The sequence below is a fragment of the Aegilops tauschii genome, chromosome 5, assembly GCF_002575655.3.
Source record: "Aegilops tauschii subsp. strangulata cultivar AL8/78 chromosome 5, Aet v6.0, whole genome shotgun sequence".
NCBI classification, from domain to species: Eukaryota; Viridiplantae; Streptophyta; class Magnoliopsida; order Poales; family Poaceae; genus Aegilops; species Aegilops tauschii.
The window spans coordinates 265,748,738-265,769,827 of record NC_053039.3 but is presented as its reverse complement, the minus strand read 5'-3'; the positions used below and the strand labels follow the sequence as shown (position 1 = coordinate 265,769,827).

Here is a 21,090-nt window from a genome sequence, read left to right as displayed (position 1 = left end):
CGATGGAGTGCGGCACGCCGTGGAGACGGATGACGTTGTCCCAGAAGGATCTGGCGACCTGAGCGGCGTTGAAGGGGTGGCGGAGAGGGACGAAGTGGGCGTACTTGGTGAGCCGGTCGACGACGACCATGATCGCGTCGTAGCCATCAGACTTGGGCAGCCCCTCGACAAAGTCCATGGTGATCTCCTACCAGGGCTCGTGTGGAATTGGGAGCGGTTGCAGCTTGCCGGCCGGATGTGTTTGCTCGTGCTTCGCGTGCTGGCAGATGCTGCACTGCCTGACGAAATCTTCAACAGCGCGCTTCAGGCCGGTCCAGGCGAACAGCTTGCGCACCCGGTGGTAGGTGGCGGTGGCGCCGGAGTGTCCCCCGACGGCGCTGTGGTGTAGCGCGGCGATGAGCTTCGTCTGAAGCGCGGTGTTGGCGCCGATCCACAGTCGTCCCCGCTGCCTGATCACGCCTTGCTGCAGGGTGCGGCCCTGGTCGTCGGTGTCGCAGAGCGCGAGCTTGGCGAGCAGTTCTTGCGCGTCGGCGTCCGTTTCGTACGAATTGGCCACCTCTTGCAGCCATTGAGGTTGGCACACGGACAGTGCCTCCAACGACAGAAGATGCCCCACCCTGGAGAGCGCATCGGCCGCGCCATTGTCCGTGCCCTTCTTCTAGCGAAACGTGAACTGCAACCTGTGACGCCCCCGATTTGACCGTACACTAATCATGCACGCAAATGTGTACGAGCAAGATCAGGGACTCACGGGAAGATATCACAACACAACTCTAAAACATAAATAAGTCATACAAGAATCATAATACAAGCCAGGGGCCTCGAGGGATCGAATACAAGTGCTCGATCATAGACGAGTCAGCGGAAGCAACAATATCTGAGTACAGACATAAGTTAAACAAGCTTGCCTTAAGAAGGCTAGCACAAACTGGGATACAGATCGAACGAGGCGCAGGCCTCCTGCCTGGGATCCTCCTAACTACTCCTGGTCGTCGTCAGCGGGCTGCACGTAGTAGTAGGCACCTCCAGTGTCGTAGGAGTCGTCGTCGACGGTGGCGTCTGGCTCCTGGACTCCGGCATCTGGTTGCGACAACCAGGTAGAAAGGAAAAGGGGGGAAAGAGGGAGAAAAGCAACCGTGAGTACTCATCCAAAGTACTCGCAAGCAAGGAGCTACACTACATATGCATGGGTATATGTGTCAAGGGCCATATCAGTGGACTGAACTGCAGAATGCCAGAATAAGAGGGGGATAGCTAGTCCTGTCGAAGACTACGCTTCTGGCCATCTCCATCTTGCAGCATGTAGAAGAGAGTAGATTGAGGTCCTCCAAGTAGCATCGCATAGCATAATCCTACCCGGCGATCCCCTCCCCGTCGCCCTGTTAGAGAGCGATCACCGGGTTGTATCTGGCACTTGGAAGGGTGTATTTTATTAAGTATCCGGTTCTAGTTGTCATAAGGTCAAGGTACAACTTCGGGTCGTCCTTTTACCGAGGGACACGGCTATTCGAATAGATAAACTTCCCTGCAGGGGTGCACCACATAACCCAACACGCTCGATCCCATTTGGCCGGACACACTTTCCTGGGTCATGCCCGGCCTCGGAAGATCAACACGTCGCAGCCCCACCTAGGCTCAACAGAGAGGTCAGCACGCCGGTCTAAATCCTATGCGCGCAGGGGTCTGGGCCCATCGCCCATTGCACACCTGCACGTTGCGTACGCGGCCGGAAGCAGACCTAGCCCCCTTAATACAAGCGAGAGCTTACGGCCCAATGCGGCGCGCGCCACTCAGTCGCTGACGTCAAAAAGAGCTTCGGCTGATACCACGACGTCGAGTGCCCATAATTGTTCCCGCGTAGTTGGTTAGTGCGTATAGACCAAATGGCCAGACTCAGATCAAATACCAAGATCTCGTTAAGCGTGTTAAGTATCCGCGAACGCCGACCAGGGCCAGGCCCACCTCTCTCCTAGGTGGTCTCAACCTGCCCTGTCGTCCGCCACAAAGTAACAGTCGGGGGCCGTCAGGAACCCAGACCCGCCTCTACCGGGATGGAGCCACCTGTCCTTTCAGCCCCCTCATCAGAATCACTTGCGGGTACTCCTCGAGCCGACCGACTTTAGTCACCACATGTATCATGTATAAAGTATAAAGTATATAGTATATACCCGTGATCACCTCCCGAAGTGATCACGACCCAGTAGTATAGCATGGCAGACGAACAAGAGTGTAGGGCCACTGATGGAACATTAGCATCCTATACTAAGCAGTAGGATAGCAGGTAAGGGTAACAACTGTAGCAACAATGACAGGCTATGCATCAGGATAGGATTAACGAAAAGCAGTAACATGCTACACTACTCTAATGCAAGCAGTATAGAGAAGAATAGGCGATATCTGGTGATCAAGGGGGGGGGCTTGCCTGGTTGCTCTGGCAAGAAGGAGGGGTCGTCTTCGATGTAGTCGAACACACGAACATCGGCAGCGGTCTCGGAGTCTACCGGAAAGAAGTAACTGAGGGGGAACACAATAAATAACAGAGCAATCAAATGTAACACAAAGCAAGACGCGGCGATACGTTGTGCTAGGGGTGACCTAACGTAGGGATAGGTGATATCGGCAAAGGGGTGAAACATCCGGGAAAGTATCCCCGGTGTTTCACGTTTTCGGACAGATGAACCGGAGGTGAAATGTTGCAGGTTCACTATGCTAGGGACGCGTGGCAGACGAACGGACTGCGTATTCGGATTCGTCTCGTCGTTCTGAGCAACTTTCATGTACAAAGTTTTTCCATCCGAGCTACGGTTTATTTTATATTAATTTTTAAAGATTTAAATCATTTTTAGAATTTAATAAATTAATTTAATTCAAAATTTAATTAATGCATCAGCAGTCAACGTTGACCGTTGACCTGGTCAACCTGACAGGTGGGTCCCACCTGTCAGGGGCTGTTAGCTAATTAACAGTAGTTAATTAGGTTAATTAGTTATTAGGTTAATTAATCTTAATTAGTTGATATTAACATGATTAATTAAGTTAATTAATTATCTTTATTATTTATGCAACCCCACCATCTTGGACATTGCTTTGCGCTGGAGATCAGTGACAAGTTGTTGGTCTCCAAGCGAACACAAGCTCTTGTGGTCGGTGAGGATCTCGAATGGGGCGCGCTGGAGGTACGGTCGCCACTTGTCGATGGCCATCATGACCGCCAGGAACTCCTTCTCGTAGGCCGACAGCTTCTGGTTGTGCACGCCCAGGGCCTTGCTCAGGTACGCGACGGGGTGCCCGTCTTGGACCAAAAATGCTCCCACGCTGTGTCGCACGCGTCCGTCTCAATGGTGAACGGGCGCTTGAAGTCGGGGAGAGCGAGCACGGGCGTGCTCACCATGGCCTGCTTGAGCATCTCGAATGCTGCCTGCGCCTTGTCGTCCCAGAAATCCCTTCTTTGTGAGCAGGCGCGTGAGCGGCTTCGCGATGATGCCATAATGGGGCACGAACTTGCGATAGTAGCCGGTCAGGCCGAGGAAGCCGCGCAGCTCGGTGGGCATGGTGGGCACGGGCCAGGCGCTCATGGCACTGGTCTTGTTCGCGTCAGTGGCCACGCCATCCTTGGAGATGACGTGCCCCAGGTACTCGATCTTCTGTTGCGCGAACGAGCACTTGGAGGCCTTCGCGTACAGCTGGTGTTCGCGGAGCAGGTTGAGGACGATGCGTAGGTGTTCCTCGTGTTCCTGGAGATCGAAGCTAAAGACTAGTATGTCATCGAGGAATATGATGATAAACTTACGGACATGTCGGCCGAACACCGAGTTCCTGAGGCACTGAAACGTAGCCGGCGCATTGCAGAGGCCGAACGGCATCACTCTGAAGTGATAATGCCCGTGGTGTGTTTTGAATGCCGTTTTCTCTTCGTCCTCCTCGTGCATGCGAATCTCGTGATAACCAGCGCGGAGATCTATCTTGGAAAAGTAGGCTGCACCTCCCAGTTCATCGAGCAGTTCATCGACCACTGGTAGCGGGAACTTGTTCTTGACTGTGGCCGTGTTCAGACGCCGGAAATCCACACAAAAATGCCACCTGTCGTCCTTTTTCTTGATCAACATCACCGGCGCTGCGTGCGGGCTCAGGCTGTGTGCTATCACCCCGGACTGCAGCATCTCTTGAACCTGCTTCTCGATCTCGTCTTTTTGAGCTGGTGAATAGCGGTACGGCCTCGTGTTAATTGGAGCAGTGCCCGGCTCCAGGTTGATGGCATGATCATACTGCCTCTCAGGCGGGAGGGTTTTGGGTTCAGAGAACACATCCTCATATTCAGATAAGAGTTTCTGAATATTAGCCAGAACTGGTTAAGGTTCAGGTTTTTCCACTGTTTCCACGGTAACTAAAGCTGCAGTCCAGATATCATTAGCCACTTCCATTCGGTGCAGTTCATAAGCATCGAGCTGTGAGATTGGAGGTAAGTCAGTGGTGCGCACTCCTTGTAAGTGTACGTGCTTGCCCTGAGTTTCAAACTCGATGGTCTTGTGTTGCCAGTGACAGTTCATGGGGCTGTGAGCTGATAACCAATCGATGCCCAACACTCCATCATATGCATCCCGTGGAAGGACTCGCAGATCCATGTGAAATGTATGTCCAGGCACTTCCCACGCTAACCCACGCACGATTTGAGTGCACCAGAGTCGTTGCCCATTGGCGACTCGAACTGAAACTGGGGGCAGTTGCTCTGTCTGAACTGTCAGGCGAGAGAGAAAAGCTTCGCTGATGAAACTGTGCGTGCTCCCAGAATCAACCAAGAGCAACATGATTTGGTCGCCAACTTGAGCGCGGAGGCGAATTGTGGATGGTGTTTCCTCCCCAGAGAGCGCTTGCTGGGATAATGAGCAGCATTCTGGTTCTTGCACTGCCGGCGCATCAAGCAGTTGCAGAGCGTGGACTGTGTCGTCAGAAAGGATCTCACCAAAGTCGCCGACCTCAATCATCAGGATCTGGCCGGTGCGTTTGCACTGATGCTCTCTAGAGTACTTGTCCCCGCAGCGAAAACAGAGGCCGTTCGCTCTTCTGAACTCGCGCAGCTGGCGCTCCCGTGCATAGTCATCGCCCCTTGCCGTGGTGCGGGTGCAGCGCGAGCTGGGACAGTGACTGCTGGTGGTGCAGGTGGTGGTGGTCGCCCCACTGGTGTGATGCGCGGACGCGCTGTGCGCTGCTTCTCCAGTTCTTCTTCCTGAATACGAGCAAACACTGCGGCACGAGTGATGCTGGTAGGTGCTTGCAATCGAACGCCGAGGCGCAGCTCGTTCTTGAGGCTGATCAGGAACTGTGAGATGAAGAATTTGGAGCTCAAGGTCGGATCCAGAGCTAGCAAATGGTACATGGCTGTTTCGAATTGCTGGCGATAATCCTGAACACTGCCTGTCTGCCTTAACTGAATGAAGTTGTGCATCTGAACCTCGAACTCCTCTGGACCAAATTCCTCTTGCACCGCAGCTCTGAATTGTTGCCAAGTGACCCCGGGATGCGTCTGTCGATAGGCCTGGAGCAACATTGCGGCCAGGCCGTCCATGTACAGCGCCGCGGTGGTGACCCAGCTGTGTTGTGGCACGCGGTACAGCTCGAAGTAGGTGGTGCAGCGGTCCAGCCAGATGCGCGGGGCGTCGCCGTCGAACCGCGGAAAATCATGTTTGGGCGGCTTGATGTAGTGGTCGCCGTGGCGGTCGAGCTCCGAGGACGACGGTGACCGCGCGGTGAGCAGCGGTGGGCCGTGGTTGACGAGGCGGGCGAACGGAAGCTGGGCCGCGCCATCCGTGTAGAGGGGTAGCGGCGGAGGACGATTCGGTGGTGGTGGCGGCGGAGGTGGCGGCGGAGGTGGTGGAGGGTGCGCAGAGGAGTCCGCGGTGGCCGTGACGCCCGATGAAGATGCGCCTCCGGAGACGGTCGCCGCTGGATCGACGGTCGGCGCAGCCTTGCGGGTCTCGTCCACGTCGGCTTGCATGAGGTCGATCTGCTTGGAGAGGAGCTTGATCTCGGCGGAGACCTGGTCGTTGTAGGCGATCTGCGCCTGGTGGCGCTCGTCGGCGGTCTTCTGATTTGCGTCGAGGCGGCGGATGACGAACTCGAGCAAGCTCTGCAACTTGTCCGTGGTCTTCGACATGGCGTCGAGCACGCGGTGGGTCTGCGCCGAGGGCTTGGATGGTGGTGCCGTGGTTTCGCTAGATCAGATCGAACCCCGGGCAGGATTTTGTGCGAGCTCGCCAGAGCGACGCGCACCTGACCCGGTGGATGTTATCGATCGGGAGCCAACGTCGGTGGTGGGGAAATTTTTTTGGCTCTGAATACCAGATTGTCACGCCCCGATCTAGATGATTTGGGAAGAGAGGAGAAGGGGATCGAGATGAGGAAGAACGAGAGGGTTAGGTGAGAGCGAGAGACGAGACGAGGGGAAAGTAGTTCATTCACTTTTTCGATGCCGTCTTCGTCCAGTCGTTCCGGTACAAGTAGGCCACAACTGGCTTCACACGCACGCCAACACTTGGCTTAACACACACGCATACACTTGGCCGCTGGACCCTACGGTGACTTGGTCGTTGCAAGTGGCTAGCTGCACTTGCACTGGCTAGTCCGCTGCAGGCTGATCTGCAGGAGTGACAGACCCCTGGCTGGTGGCCGGCCTGAGCGCCCCTGCGGCACATGGGGCCGCAGCCGCGCCTGCTCCACCCCCCGGGTCTCCGCCTCCGCTGGCCCGGCTCGCGCAGTGGCCGGCAGCGCCAGGTCGTCGCACCTGGCCACGCCAGCCTGTCCGCTCCGCCCAGCCGCCGCGCCACGCCGTCGCTCGTGACATGGCCTCGCCGCCTGCGCTGGGTGGGAGTGGGGATCGGGGTGGTGGGGAGGTCTCCGACCTTATCCAGTAACCGCTCCACCCCCTCCCTCCACTTATGCGGTGGTGGCCGGACTGGGCCGGCCAAAGGCCGTGGCGTCCCAGGCGCTCGGCTGCCTCCTCTGCTCGGCTGTGGACCGACCCGAGCAGGATTTTTTCTGTTTCTCTCACTTTTATCAATATTAATACTATTAATTAGTATTCGCATGTTTTAGCCTGTTAATTACAATATTTGTCTTAAATTCTGATTTCTGTAGAGTACCTTGTATTCGAGAATGTGATGTAATATTTTTCCATATTATACACATGTCGAGATTAATTACATCTATTATTTGCAATTGAGATTTTTTATCTCTTGCAAAGATAAATTTAGTACCTCTAGAGTACTGATTTGTGATTGAGAATTTTCTTCTTTCGCAAAACAATCTCATTGCGATTGAGATCAATTTTCTCTTGCAAAGTATTAATTCACTTTGCTGAATTATCTTGCAACTTGATACAACATCATCTCATTTAATTTAAGGTCTATACAATTCAAGTTCTCACTTGAACATCAAATTTACAACATCATTACTATTCATTACAATAGTAGTGTATTTCCGTTGAGTACGATGTATTCCGGAATGTATGTATCTCCATGTTCGCTGCATGTCGAGATTAATACGTCTATTTGCAATTGAGATTTTTTGCAAATACATATGCAAAATTCAAGGTGTCATCCTTAGCAATTTGAGATTCACACTAATGTTTTCGAGCCACCTTTTTGAAATCTATTAATTTTGCAACATTAAGATGTATTTATATTACACAATCTGTAATATAAATAAATTACCGGTTTTTCACCGGGGATGATATGTTCTATGTGTTTACCACATTGGCATTCTTCATAAACATGTCACAGCGGTCGAGATTGATTTCTCCCGCACAACAAACTTGTAAATTTTTGACAATAACATCTCCCTCATTATATTAGGAAAACACAAGGTAATGAGTTGTATCTACTGCCCATGTGCAGACTATCTCTATTACTGGGAGATCTGTATGATCTTCAATGTGTTATGTTCCCACAATTGAGGTTGAGCACTTTCAAGTTATACACTTGAGTCAAATTTTTGCATTCTTATTACAAAACCATGATGATTTTTAATTTACTTCTTGTAAATTAATTATCTCTAGCTTGCCCCTATAAGAAATCGATGGCTAACAATTTGAGGCACTTGCCCTCAATGGACACAACTTACTTAAGCGGGTCATGGACATCAAGATTAGTCTTGCATCCCATGGGATAACGCGTGCAATCCAAGCCACACCACCAGGATGCAAAGGACCTCATGGGTAATGGTTTGAAACTCACTTCAAACCCTCAACCTGACACCATCAAGCTGTCACAAGACCCTATGAGCATGATGAGCATGATGGTTGAATATGCCTCAACCGACATGTTTGGACTATACATTTAGTCCCTTAGTCTCCTTAGTGATCTATTTATTTATGTCCATTTATGATGTTCTAATAAGAACATGATTATTGTTGTCATCATATATTGTATATCATAATATATTATATCAGCACTTGCATACAAATTCATTTGTATGTATTCTATACATCCGACAGTGATTTTATTGAGAATCTTCATGTCTATATATAGATCTCTACGGGAGTCAATCCGATGAAAAATGATATGTGCCTTGTGGACATATGTACCACAAACTCTATACTCCGGGAAGTCCAATGTTTTCACTCTCATTGAGAGAAAGGAGATATTTTAAAATCGTTAGACGCGATGAGGTATTTGTTGGCTCAACTCGAGTCATATTTACTATCCCTGTGGGTACTCGAGTAACATCGGGATGCTTCATTTCTTCCCAAGTTTAACTCGTACAATACTAAGCTATAGAGATATTCGTCAAAATGGTTTCCATAGCGAAACTTATGCTGACAAGAAAGAGAAATACATTCTCTTTACCATATGCAATGGATATGGCAAGCACATTTTCTATGTATCATCTGGATTGTACTACACATACTACAAAACCCGTAGCACATGTTGCGCCCAAGATAGTTTTCCAAAATGTCTTGTACATGATAAACTTGGCATACTCGCCTTGGTCATCGAGACATTGGGTTGAAACTGAAACTATCAACAATTCCAAATAGTTTATGATTATTATGATGCTAAATTCTAACAACATTTAGATTTTATGTTCACTACAAGTGACACAGGGAAGCTAATTTTAAGGATCGCACACCTTAAAGTCTACGCTGAACCACTCAGACTCCTTGAATGCATAAAGTTGAGGTAAGTGGCTCTTCCCATCCATTGACTAGACTGTTCAGATATTTCATGGTTCTAAAAGACATATCTACATGATGGTCTTAAGTGTGTGCTTTATTCACACGAAACCATTGGCTCATTATCCTGACATCGATTTCAAGCAAATCGAATGAATAACATTGCGGAATTCTCCTTGATTGCCTTCTCTATGGCCCTTGGATTGAAATTTAGCAATTTGTCCTAATGTCTAGACTCAATATGGTTTGGTAGAATCCTTTATCCAAAGAGTTAAGCTCATTGCATTATCTTTACTTTGGAATTGCAACTTACCAACTTTACGTTGGAGTCATGCAATTTTACATGCTCATGACCAAACTGCATACTATTATTCCCCTCTATCTTTGATACGTGGAAATCTACCAAGTATTTCCCATCTGCGGTAATTCGATTGCATACCGATATAACCACCCGACATACATCATTGGTCCCTCAACATATAGTTGGGATCTATGTGAGGAATAATTGTATTACCGTCAATACCTCAGGCCCCTCATATGGGGAGTTACTGAAGGCCAGTATGCTGATTCAGTGAGGAACATTTCCAGGCATTAGGGGGAGATTTCAAGTACCATAAAGAATGCCAGGAAATTAATGGAATGTTCAACACATTTTTGCCTCAAATCCACGTACTGGCGTTCAGAAGATTTGCAACGCATTGCAAATAACCTGCCAGATTCATTTGCTGACTATAAAGGTGTCACGCAATCCTACAATCCTGCAAAATATGTCGGAAAGAGTGGAGGTACCAACTAAAACCACTCAAATCCCCGTTCAAAGCAACAGGGGGAGAAGTACGGCAATAGTACATCAGGATTCAGCTTCTTGCAAGCAAGGATATCAAGGCCTCTGAATCAGTAAATGCAAGTCAACTTTACGTTGACAGACACCTAATGGGTAGTATACATGCATCCAGTGGACGGAAACCTCCACCAACCCAGGTCATAGTGCACACAATGACCGGGACATCGGAATACCCGACTCAATCGCATTGGGAAATCGCGAGCAGTCACCATGGGTAACGATATTTCCATCAACTATATATTGATATATAGATTCTGGAGAAACATATAACCGGAAGTCTACAATTGTCGATATACATTTCTCAACTAGATTGAAAAAACCTTTCAAGCGATTCAGATCCAAAGACCATGGCCATGGCAGAGTGTGAACAACACTCGGACTGAACTCAAGCAAAGGGTATAATCTAGGTAGAAATGATCTTGCCCAATAATGGAAAGGTATTCATAAGCAATACCTACACCAGTTTTCTTCTAGAAATAGAATTGAGAACAACAAGGTGGTGAAACATAGAGCAAGTATTGTAGCATAAGGGTTCACACAGATACCCAACTATTCTCCAGAGGTGGAATCTCTTTCTGATAACTTATATCATTGGCAGTACAAAATCATCTATCTCTGCAATTGATAGATGTAGTGATCACATATCCATGTGGATCACTAGATTCAGACATATATGATTGTTTCCCGATGGAATCTCACTTCTGAATCGAAATGCAAAATGCAACATACATTGTGTAAAAATCAGTAAGTCACCATACGACTTATTGTTGTCGGTACATATGGTACAACTGACGTAGTGAGATCCTTATACACAAGGATTACTCCTACACCGATGATTATCCATGTTTGTGTGTCTGCAATGACGACACATGTAATCATCTAAATGACGGAGTTTAAAATGAAGGATTTGGGTAAACCAAAATACTGCTCGTTACTACAAATTGAGCACCTTCATTCATACATTATGGTATACTATGTTGTCTATATCCATAATATATTGGAGAAATTCATTGTGGACAAATCTTATCCATCTATAACTCTCATGGTAGTTCATTCTCTAGACGTAGAGAAAGATCTATTTAGACCAAGAGATGATGGAAATGAGATATTGGGACTCAATATTCCATAATGCCATTGGATCCACCAAACACAATTGGTTGATACTCAAGAATATCTTTCGATATCTCCAAGGCATCAAACATCTTGTCCTGGTTTTTCAGTTTCACAGAAATGTGAACACCGATATCATTGAATACATCGATCAGATCCCCACTATCTCAGATCGTAGACAAGCTTAGTGTTCCTACTAGGTGTGGTAGCCCTCTCATGAAGAGTCTTCGAAACAGGCCTCATGGCTACATCCACCAACCATTATCATAATGTTGCTTGTGTTGCCCGGATGCAAACAGGTTACTAATAAGCAATATCTTTATATTGCATATCTTGCAAGTCAAATCATGCAACTGATTTGTTCACCAAGTCTCTACCAACTTTTACATTCCAGAAACATGTTCATGGAATTGGTATGTGACGGCTCTGAAATTTGCAAGAATCAGGGGAAGTACCTTCCTGAATTGTTCCTGTTCAAAGCATCATATTATACTCTTTTTCCTTTCATGAGTTTACTTTACAGGTTCTCATAAAGGTTTTTAATGAGGTAATATCAACATGAGATCATATGTCATACTTTCTATTTTTCCCACCGGGGTTTTTAGGAAAGTATATACGACATATTTATTGTCCTCTTAATTCTATGGGTTTTCTCATATTGAGTTGGAAGAGGCAATAATCATTTATGTTGCGCCATTTTTCTCCTTATTTTTCCCACTGGGTTTGCAGGAGTTTTTGGCGACATATCAAACACTATGTTCCTCACATTTTTCCCACTGGGTTTTTGGAGGAACTTATATATAGATGATGATACCACTTGGACAAGCGGAGATTAGGGGGAGTGTTATAATTAAACAAATATTTAATTGGAAGGGAATCTCCCCTTGCTAATTGCCACCTGTTGGCGACTGGCGCGACCCTTCCTTTGGTCTCGCTAACCGACGCTACTTGCGTCCCCTCCGTGCCATCGCGCCCCTTCACGACCTATATATTGTGTAACTGTATCATCAATAAAGAAGAGAGTTGAATCATTTTGTTTGTCTCTCGATTTCTTCTAACAAAACCGAAAACAAACTGGGGAGGGGGGAGGGGTGGGGCGGGGCGGCTTTGTGTGTGTTCGGACCGCTGCAACACCTGCTTTTGACTGTCGGCCCACCCAAAAAACCCTCATTCGCCCGCGCGCGTTCCCACCTGAAGCGGTCAGCGCCGCTCTAGAGCACCAGTGCCGCATTCATGTCGGCTTAGAGCGACACGACTTCTCACTGGCGCTTCGGCATTGAAGCGGTACGCTGACCGCGCCGCTTCACGGTGCACGTGAACGGTAACCCGTCGTCTGCTGCCCACCATTACCCTCCCCCCTCCGCTTGCCCTGCCATCCACCGGCTATTGAAGCTCCAACTCCAGCCCCGGCCATAGCCGCATCCATCTTCCTCAGCTTCCTTTCTCCTCTCCGCACCACACCTGCCATGGCCTCCTCGAGCTCCAAAGCCATTTGGGACAGCCTCTTGTCCGAGCAGAAGACGGAGATCGCCACCATTGCTGTCGACAGGCAGAAGGAGGTCGTCGCTGCGGACATCACAATGGAGGGCGCGGCGAACATGGAGCTGGCGCCACCCTCCTCGCTGGTCCATGTCGGCATCACCATGGGCGAGGTCCGTGCTCACTACACCAAAATGGTGTTGGCCGAGCGGGAGGCCGCGTTCTGGCAAGCGCATGCCGACCAGGAGTACAACCTTTGCCTTCTTGATGAGCACCGATGCGCGGAGGAGCAACTCGCCACCGGCACGACGATCGTGTCGGATGTGGACATGGCCGAGCAGGAGGCGCTGGTCGACTCCTATCGCACTGCCCGCGACTTCCGCCACGACCGCTAGCAGTACCACTTCCATTAGGCGGAGTTAGAAACCGCCTTCAAGGAGATCGACGAGGCAGCAGATGAAGTCTACGACAAGAGAGAGGACGAGGACGACGTCGCCAGCTCCGCCACGACCACGAAGCTGGCACGTCCAAGGGCGCCGCCGACACCGAGGAAGAGTAGAGCATGAGAGGTCGCCGGTGCTCAGGTCCCAAGAAGGCCACCGCTCTTTCGCTCCCGTTGAAGCCAAGCTTGGCGGGCTCATCATCGTCAGCCGATTAGATGCTGACTTCGCCACACTCACCCCCCGCCGCCATGACCACGACAAATGAAGTCTACGACAAGAGCGAGGACGAGGACGATGTTGCCAGCTCTGCCACGCCCGCGCCTGCTGCCATGACCATGAAGCGGACACGTCCAAGGGTGCCGCCGGCAGCGAGGAGGACAAGAGCATGGGAGGTCGCCGGCGCTCGGGTCCCAAGAAGTTCACCGCTCTTTCGCTCCCGCTGAAGCCAAGCTTGGCGTGCTCATCATCGTTGGCCGATTAGCCGCTAGCAAGTTGCGGAGGCAGAGCTTCAGCCCGGGGCTCATGGCCGGTAGTTCCCGGGGCTCATGGCCTACCGGACATGGGGAACGGGTGCCGGCGGTCAATTAGGCTAGGTTTAGAGTCTAGTCTAGTTTAAATATGTCGAAAACCGTCCAGTGTTATGTAAAATTATCCAAGTATGAACGAATATGTTCAAGTTGTTTAAATATGCATCAAATTTGTTCAATTTTATTAAATTTCGACCGAAAAGCAGCTGCACATATGCGGCTAGTTTTGAATGACCGGTTTGCGGGTCGGCGTCAGAGATGCCTTAATCTCATCAGCAAAAATACAGAGCATTCAGTCGCAAAATAAAATAAAAAATACAGAGCATTGGGTTCGGGCGTTGGGCAATACATGCCATGGCAGAAAGAAACTTTTTTGTCTACACAAGGCTTGCACGAAACAAGGAACAGAGAGACCAGAGACAAAAACAAGGATTAAAATCTCGAGTTTGATCTTTGGCTGGATCCATCAAAATCGATGCAGGCGTAATGATCCCTTCTTAAAGTGAAGGTTTAAAATCTAAGCACAAGATATCAAAGCAATGTACGAGGAGGGGAATCATTCGGTTGAACGTGGTTTATAGTCGTAGGAATTAAACGGAGAAAAACTTGCTAAGAAATCATGGGACACGGTACCCATCAGCTGGCTAGTCTCCCGAGCAGTCCCCTCCTCCGAAGCCCGAGTCCCCTCCTCCCGAGCCCCACGACCAGGAGCTTTCCCCGCCCCAGAAGCCCCCCGACGACGGCGAGGACACGTCCGACTCCGCCGTCGCAGACGCACGGGAGGTGGAGGAGGAGTCCGTAGTAGAGTGTGGTCCGGTGGAAGGAGGCTTGTCGTCGTCCAACATCATCATCATCCAAGAAGAATCACCAGAATCACCAGAATCACCAGCGTGGCCTCGAGAGATGCCATGTCTGAGAGAGGAGCAAGTGAATTAAATTAATCAACCAAGATGCCGGCAAGTTTTGTTTACTTGATTAACGAGTTCTGTGAGGAGGTTAATCGATGAGCTTTGCTAACCTTTCTTGTTTGCGTCGTCGCCGTGCTGCATCTGACTCGTCGTTCTTCTCATCGACCTGACGCTTCTCGAACTGCATGTACACGTAGGCACTGACAAATTAAATTCGATGCGCCAATGTGTAATCAACGAAGGTGCAGAAGATTAGTCCCCGCAAAGCACAAACGCGCATAAGATTAGTACTGGTAATTACGCATGATGTGTTTGTTGGTAGTAAACTTGTGAGATCTGCGAAGTCGCAAGCGTGTCTTTTGCATAATTGTTGTAAGCGTAACAAAGGTAATTAGGGCAGGCGTAGATCTTAATTTAAAAAACAAGGTAATTAGAGCACGCCTACATCTTAATCTCACAACCTCCTCCTTGATAAAGCTGATGCGAATTCGAGGTGATGCATGCAATGCACGCAGCTACTCCCTCCGTCAGAGTTTTTGACACTAGTGTGGAGGGATTAATATTTGGGGACGTACCCGGCCGGCGGCGGCGTTGCTGCTGAAGGATGCGGCCGACGCAGGGCGAGCCGGAAGCCTCAGGCTTGCCGATCGCTCGAGCGCGAGGCCAGCAACGGCAGATCGCAGCATCGGCGTCGCCATTGCCGATCGGATCTCCCCTCGGTCGGTTAGTGTTCTGCAGCAACCGGCAGACGGTAGACGCCTTCTGTTTACATGGAGTAGGAAGGAAGGCCGCACCCACGAATGCTTGTTGATCAAGAAAGAAAATCGAGTCCCACTGTCCAGAAACTTTGTTTTCTTTTGTATTGTTTTGCCGGAACACTGCCCAGGAACTCTTTTTTCTTTGGGTACGAGCGCTCGTCCCTGACTCCCTGCTAGCTCTACAGCTCTCGGTACACATGTTAATCGGCCCGTAATCAGATATAAGCATAATCACCATCTGACGAGCATCTAATATTGCTCATCTGCACTCTAGCTACATTAGATACTCTAGATTGTCACAAAACATAATCAGATTCTGTTACTTACACATCAAACACAAACATTCATGCTGGCTCTCATGTATTAAGGCTCCGGCAGATAGATGGCACTAGTAAGTAGTAGCATGTAGCTAGACAGACATCGTCTCTCGCAAAAAAAGAAGAAGACAGACATCGTCGATCCTCTTCTCCACATATTATTATCACCGTCTTCTTTCGAAATACATGGATGGTTACCAAAAAAGCAACATCCTCAGATAGGTCACATGCATCCTTAGTTCCATATGACATTACATAGAATATATAGTACTACTTATATGCTAGATCAAACCAAGAACAGAAATTAAGATCCACACAAGTTGGATGGATAGCTTGTGTGTGGCCTGAAGCAGCTCTAGTACCTACAAGACAAGAAAGCAGCCAGGAAGCAAAAAACCAATTAATCCATCAGCGAACAACCTAGCATGGTTTATTTTTGAATAAGGCAACAATTCAGTCGCCCAAAAGAAACATTTTGTTATATTGTTATTACCTCCTTTTTATTCTATGCCTGAACCCTGTTTTGGATGTCGAAGCAGGCCACCACCTTCGCTGCAGCCAATCTTTTTACCCAAGCGTGTCTTGAAATTAATGACGACTTCGTACTGAGCCCCCAATATACGAAGCCGTTTCAACCAGAAGAACTTCTTGGCCAGTTCATGCGTCTCCGCTGTTTTCTCCACAAACACTTTCTTCACATGCGTTGAGAATTGCTCCCGGGATTTCTTATCAATATGAGGTGATCGCAGCACGGTGTATAAGGACCGCGATTCAGGCAACCCGACCTTATGCATGTACGGCGCAAGCTCCTTCAGATTGTTCTTCTGGTTATTGAAAGATTTCAGAATTATGCGTATCTTGGCAGGTGACTTGTGGGTCCTCAGGCACACATTTTCCTTGGTCTCCTCAACAGGCTTGCCAAGCTACAACAATTAACAAACTTGACATTTTAAATTACAACAAAAGGAGTAGCAAACGTCTAGATATGTAGCCTTCTTCTAATATCATCTCCTTCAACAAGATATATGAATGGACTTGCAGTGAACTAACAAAAGTCACGAAAAAATCTGGAAAATTTTGTACACACATTTCTAGTATTGCTCTACCTATCTTTCAGAACTCGTTTTAACATACAACATTTTGTTGCGGAGAAAGTTTAAATACAATCAATGTAGGAGTAACAAAAACGAGAAATTCCAGACAGGGGTAATTAGTGGATTGCATGAAGATTGCACTATAGGCCTACAAAACATCTCCATCATATTACCCTAATTGATCGTATTAATTTCAGTTCGCAAATGCCTACTGTTTTAGTTTGGGCGGCCTTGTTCTGTTATTGCTCTAAATGTCTACAAACCTGCAGGAGCTGTGTTGTTTCAATCCTTTGCACAAATAAAAGTAGTTGTCATGTGCTAATGGGCCATATGCTATAGGTCACTGCTAATCTTAACCAAACAAAAGACCATTCAAGGAGGCTGGAAATGATTAATGAATTAAACAGAGAAGCCCAAAAGGATACAATAGAAATCAATAGGGTATTAATTCCATGGGTGAGGAAATATTGACAGAGCTAAATCAAGCAGGGTAGAGCCGTTTTCTTCTAGATCAAAATTGACATTAGCAGACGAACGAATAAATTCCTTTAGATCGACTGCCATTGCTCTGCCCCAAACAAAGCAAAACAATGTAGGTCGCGATCAGATCTCTAGCAAAGCAAAGCTCCCTGAGAATTAGGGCAATTCTAATGAGGAGGGAGCCTAGCCTAGGTTCTGAACAGGTTTCCCTGGTAAGCTAGCCCGACTCATATGGAAATCCGAATGGCGATGAATCCGATCTAATACGTACTGCAGTTCAGTTCTTCAGTCAAGCATCTGATTCGAGCTGGTTAATAGCTGAGTAGTATCTTGATGCGGAATGAAAGAGTCAATTCGAGGTGAAAGCACGTACCGTGGAGTTGGTGTCGCTGGATCCAGACCGGCTGCCGTTGCTGAAGAAGCGAGAGGCCGCCGCCGTCGCAGCAGCAGCAACACCAGGCGGAGGTGCCGGCCGTCGGAGGAGCGGGAAGCCAGCGGCGGGGTTGCCGCATCCAGCGCTGCCCAAGAAGCGCGAGAGCGCGGCGTCAGGTGGAGATGCCGACCGGCGGAGCGCGAAGCCGACGGCGTACCGGAGCATCGCCATCGTCAGGGAGCGGCTCTCTAGAACCCTACTGCCACTTTCTTTGGAAGAGAGAGATCGGCCGATTCGGGCTTGGGTGTGCTGCATGTTTTGGGCTTCTTAGTGGTGGGCTGATTGGCTTGCTCGTGTTAGGCCTTTGTCACAAGAGCAGAAAAGGCCTAATGCTCAAAGAAAAGGAGAGCAGAAAAGGCCTAACACGAGAGGGCTTATTGATATTTCAGATGGAGAGGGGCAGAGGGCTTTGTCACAGAGAAGGAGATGTGCGGCGCCGGTCGCCGGATCTGTTCAACGAAAGGGAGAAGGGAGGTGCGGCGCCGGGCATGGTGGCGGAGGACACAGAGCTCCTGGAAGAGAGAGCACGGGTGAGGAATAGATTTTTTTGTTTTTGTTTGAGAGGTGGGTGAGGAATAGATGGGGAGAGAACACGGGAGCGGAGAGCTGGGGGAGAGATAGGCTGCACTAGGCGGTGCTAGCAGCAAGGTCCAAGGTGCACCGGGTGTGGAGCCAGAGAGGTGGGCTTGTTTCCATCTAAATCTTGTTGAATCGACATGCGACATGGGCCATGATTGGTGGACTCCGGCGGCGTGCGTGGAGGTGGGCGTCGAGAGGGGTGGTGGTGGACCGGACGGGGAGGAAGGGAATCACTGGAGAGAGTTGGGTGGTGGACGGTGAGGGATGGGTCCGGGACGACGACGGTGACGACGTGGTCGCGACGGAGACATACCGCGAGGAACTCCAATAGGGTCCGACGGAGGGGGCACACACATCTCACGTCATGGCACGGTCTCTCGAGGATGCTCCACCGTTAGAGCATCTTCCACAGAATGCAAATTTGGAGATGCGATACTAGAAAATGTAAATTTTACATCATCAAAAAGTGCATTTTACATCTTTAAAAAAGAGACAATTCGATAGATGATGTATGTTGGTGATGTAAAAGTGCAAGTCCAATAAATAATGCAAATGGAGATGTAAAACCGGTCGATGCTGATGTACAGCTGCTTCTTCGCTGGCGGCTCAGGCGCGATGGCGGCCGGTCGGGGTGGGGCAAAACTGAGGCGCCAACATGGAGGCGGAGGCCGGATTGGGGAAGGTGCTCGCGCCGGAGGCAGCTGCGGTGAGGTGGGTGGGACCACCGGCGGCGGCGGCGGCGGCGGAGACAGCAGGATCATCGACGTCGGCCACGGCGGCAGCGGGCGATGGGCGGTAGGCGGACGGGCGGTAGGCGGGTGAGCGGAAGCCAAATGAAGGCAGTTGGGTAGTTGGCGCGCGGCCACCGATTTTACATCTTCAGTAGGTGGAGATGCAAATTTACATTTTCAGTGTTGTATTTGACATCTTTTAAAGGTGTAGATGTAATTTTTTTAACATCTATATCATCTGTTGAAAAGGGGGCTTTGAACCTTAGAGAGATATATCTACATCATCTATCAGAGATGCTCTTAGTTTCAGCAGCCCTACTGTTCACTAGGATGTGACGTCTGCTCGCCAGGCACTTGGGCTAACGACACCAAAATTCAGAGAGAGCACTGCATATTTAGGCGAGGATGTTCACCTTGTGCCTAAATCCAAAAGTGATGATGCTGTTTAGGGGCACAAGTGGGGCTATGTAAGTGCAAGATGCACATGCTTTGACAAGCAGTTTATTTTTCTGGATAATTTGTATCTGGTTTGTAAGGATCTTCAACGTTCTCATTTTGACATGACTTTTTCTCCAAAACAATGTAATTATCTTTGTTAGGCCTTTTCTGCCCTGCTTCTGGTGATGAAGCTTGGAAATCACTAGTTAATTTTTTCACTGCTAAAAAGAGTTAATTTTCTCAAAAAAGGAAATCACTAGTTAATTAACGGTTGCCTTTTGCAAAGTCACTTCCACTTTCTCGGGCGCTGACAAGTGGCACACAAGTGGGTCACTTGTCGTACCCTGAGAGTTTTTCTTATATTTTTTAGATTTATCTATTTAAAATGTTCTATCTCTTGAATCCCGAAACATTTTCATTGTGGGATTTCTCGAGTCGAGATTTTCGAAACTAAATCCCAAGTAATAGGTTTCAACGAACATTTCTTCCGAAAAAATAGGAAACAAAAAAACTCGAGGAAAAGCAATAGAACCCCCCCCCTCCCCCCCAAAAAAGGGCAAACGGAGAGAAAAACAGAAGCCAGAAGCAAGGTTTTAGCCTTTTCTATTTTCCCCTCTTTCCGGAAGCACATGTGTGCTTCTCGTGGAAGTAAATATGTGCCTCCACGAGAAGCAAATATGTGCTTCTAGTGGAAGCACAGATCTCCCCCCCCCCCCCCCCTTTTTCCAGAGAAGCGTAACAGTGATTCTAGAGGACGCAAATATGTTTTTTCATGAGAAGTAAATTTGTGCTTCCTGTGAAAGCACATTTTTTTTCCCGAGAAGCAAGCAAATATGTGTGTCTCGTGAAAGCACTGTTTTTTTCTCTTTTCAAGAAGCACAACCGTGCTTGTCGTGTAAGAAAATTTGTGTCTTCACAAGAAGCAAATATGTGTTTATCATGGAAGCACATTTTTTTCTTTTTCGAGAAGCACAGTTGTGCTTCTTACAAAATCAAATTTGTGCCTCTACAAGATGCAAATACAGGCTTCTCGTGGAAGCATAATATATTTTATGCGCGCGTGCACACAGATGACAAGGCAAAAACCGAACCCCAAGAAAAAACCCATCTAAAACAAGAAAAAGACGTACAGAAAAAAATCAAAACAACAAAACTCAGAGGGAGCGTCAAGCACGTTACATATGCAACGGCTGAACGCACCACTTGGCGTGCTCCCATGTCACCAAAAGTGACCCTGAAGGTCCCCCATAAAGGGTAACCTTTAGTTAGTTGCTCTCGTGAAGCTTATTCTATGATATGAAACAACCTTTAAACATGTTATGACATGAAACACGGAAAACCCTATTTCCCTCTCATTGCGGTAAATTGTTGGGACTATGCATAGATAATCGAGCGAGCGTCCTGAGGTGGGCCGGTCCCTTAAGCGTTTAAGGGATTCCGGTTTTGGGAACCTTCCAGAAGGTTTTAGAACCATATTTTTTTTCCTTTTTTGTTTCTTTTCCTGTTTATTTTTTATTTTCTCTCTTATTTGTTTTCGCTTCTTCTATCCTTTGTTGTTTCAAGTTTATTTTTTAAACATGTTTCTGTTTTAAAAATATCATAAATTTAATATTATTTTTTTTGCAATTTTCATAGACCGTTGAAAACCTTAAAACAATCCTTTTTTAAATTTTATTCTAAAATTCACGTTCACTTTATCAATAAATGTTTGCACTTAAAAAAAATCAGAAGTTCAACAATGTTCTAGTTTTTAGTTTTTCTTCATATATTCAAAAATATTCAT

At 48.1% G+C, this 21,090-nt stretch overlaps 2 protein-coding genes across 2 annotated transcripts; both read right to left on the bottom strand.

Annotated features, from left to right (window-relative positions):
• Window positions 1-13,694: 13,694 nt before the first annotated feature.
• On the bottom strand, window positions 13,695-15,523 carry LOC109787619 (uncharacterized). The gene is made up of 3 exons (XM_020346151.4): window positions 15,053-15,523; window positions 14,588-14,658; window positions 13,695-14,481 (listed from the first exon to the last, which is right to left on the bottom strand). The coding sequence occupies exons 1-3, from the start codon at window positions 15,173-15,175 to the stop codon at window positions 14,214-14,216; spliced, it is 462 nt and encodes a 153-aa protein (XP_020201740.1). The 5' UTR covers window positions 15,176-15,523; the 3' UTR covers window positions 13,695-14,213.
• Window positions 15,524-15,660: 137 nt separating this feature from the next.
• Window positions 15,661-18,290, bottom strand: LOC109731412 (uncharacterized). Its single transcript, XM_020290565.4, has 3 exons — window positions 17,500-18,290; window positions 16,046-16,475; window positions 15,661-15,914 (listed from the first exon to the last, which is right to left on the bottom strand). Exons 1-2 carry the CDS (start codon window positions 17,812-17,814, stop codon window positions 16,053-16,055), a joined length of 738 nt encoding a protein of 245 aa, XP_020146154.1. The 5' UTR covers window positions 17,815-18,290; the 3' UTR covers window positions 15,661-15,914; window positions 16,046-16,052.
• Between the last annotated feature and the right edge of the window lie 2,800 nt (window positions 18,291-21,090).

What these genes read in the sequence shown, in the direction of transcription:
- LOC109787619 (XM_020346151.4), bottom strand. Translation starts at nt 15,175, where the DNA reads ATGGCGACGCCGATGCTGCGATCTGCCGTTGCTGGCCTCGCGCTCGAG. An exon ending in GCAACGCCGCCGCCGGCCGG is followed by an intron (nt 14,659 to 15,052) that starts GTACGTCCCCAA and finishes GTGTACATGCAG; the next exon opens with TTCGAGAAGCGTCAGGTCGA. An exon ending in CGACGACGCAAACAAGAAAG is followed by an intron (nt 14,482 to 14,587) that starts GTTAGCAAAGCT and finishes CTCCTCTCTCAG; the next exon opens with ACATGGCATCTCTCGAGGCC.
- LOC109731412 (XM_020290565.4), bottom strand. Translation starts at nt 17,814, where the DNA reads ATGCAGCACACCCAAGCCCGAATCGGCCGATCTCTCTCTTCCAAAGAA. An exon ending in CCAGCGACACCAACTCCACG is followed by an intron (nt 16,476 to 17,499) that starts GTACGTGCTTTC and finishes TAATTGTTGTAG; the next exon opens with CTTGGCAAGCCTGTTGAGGA.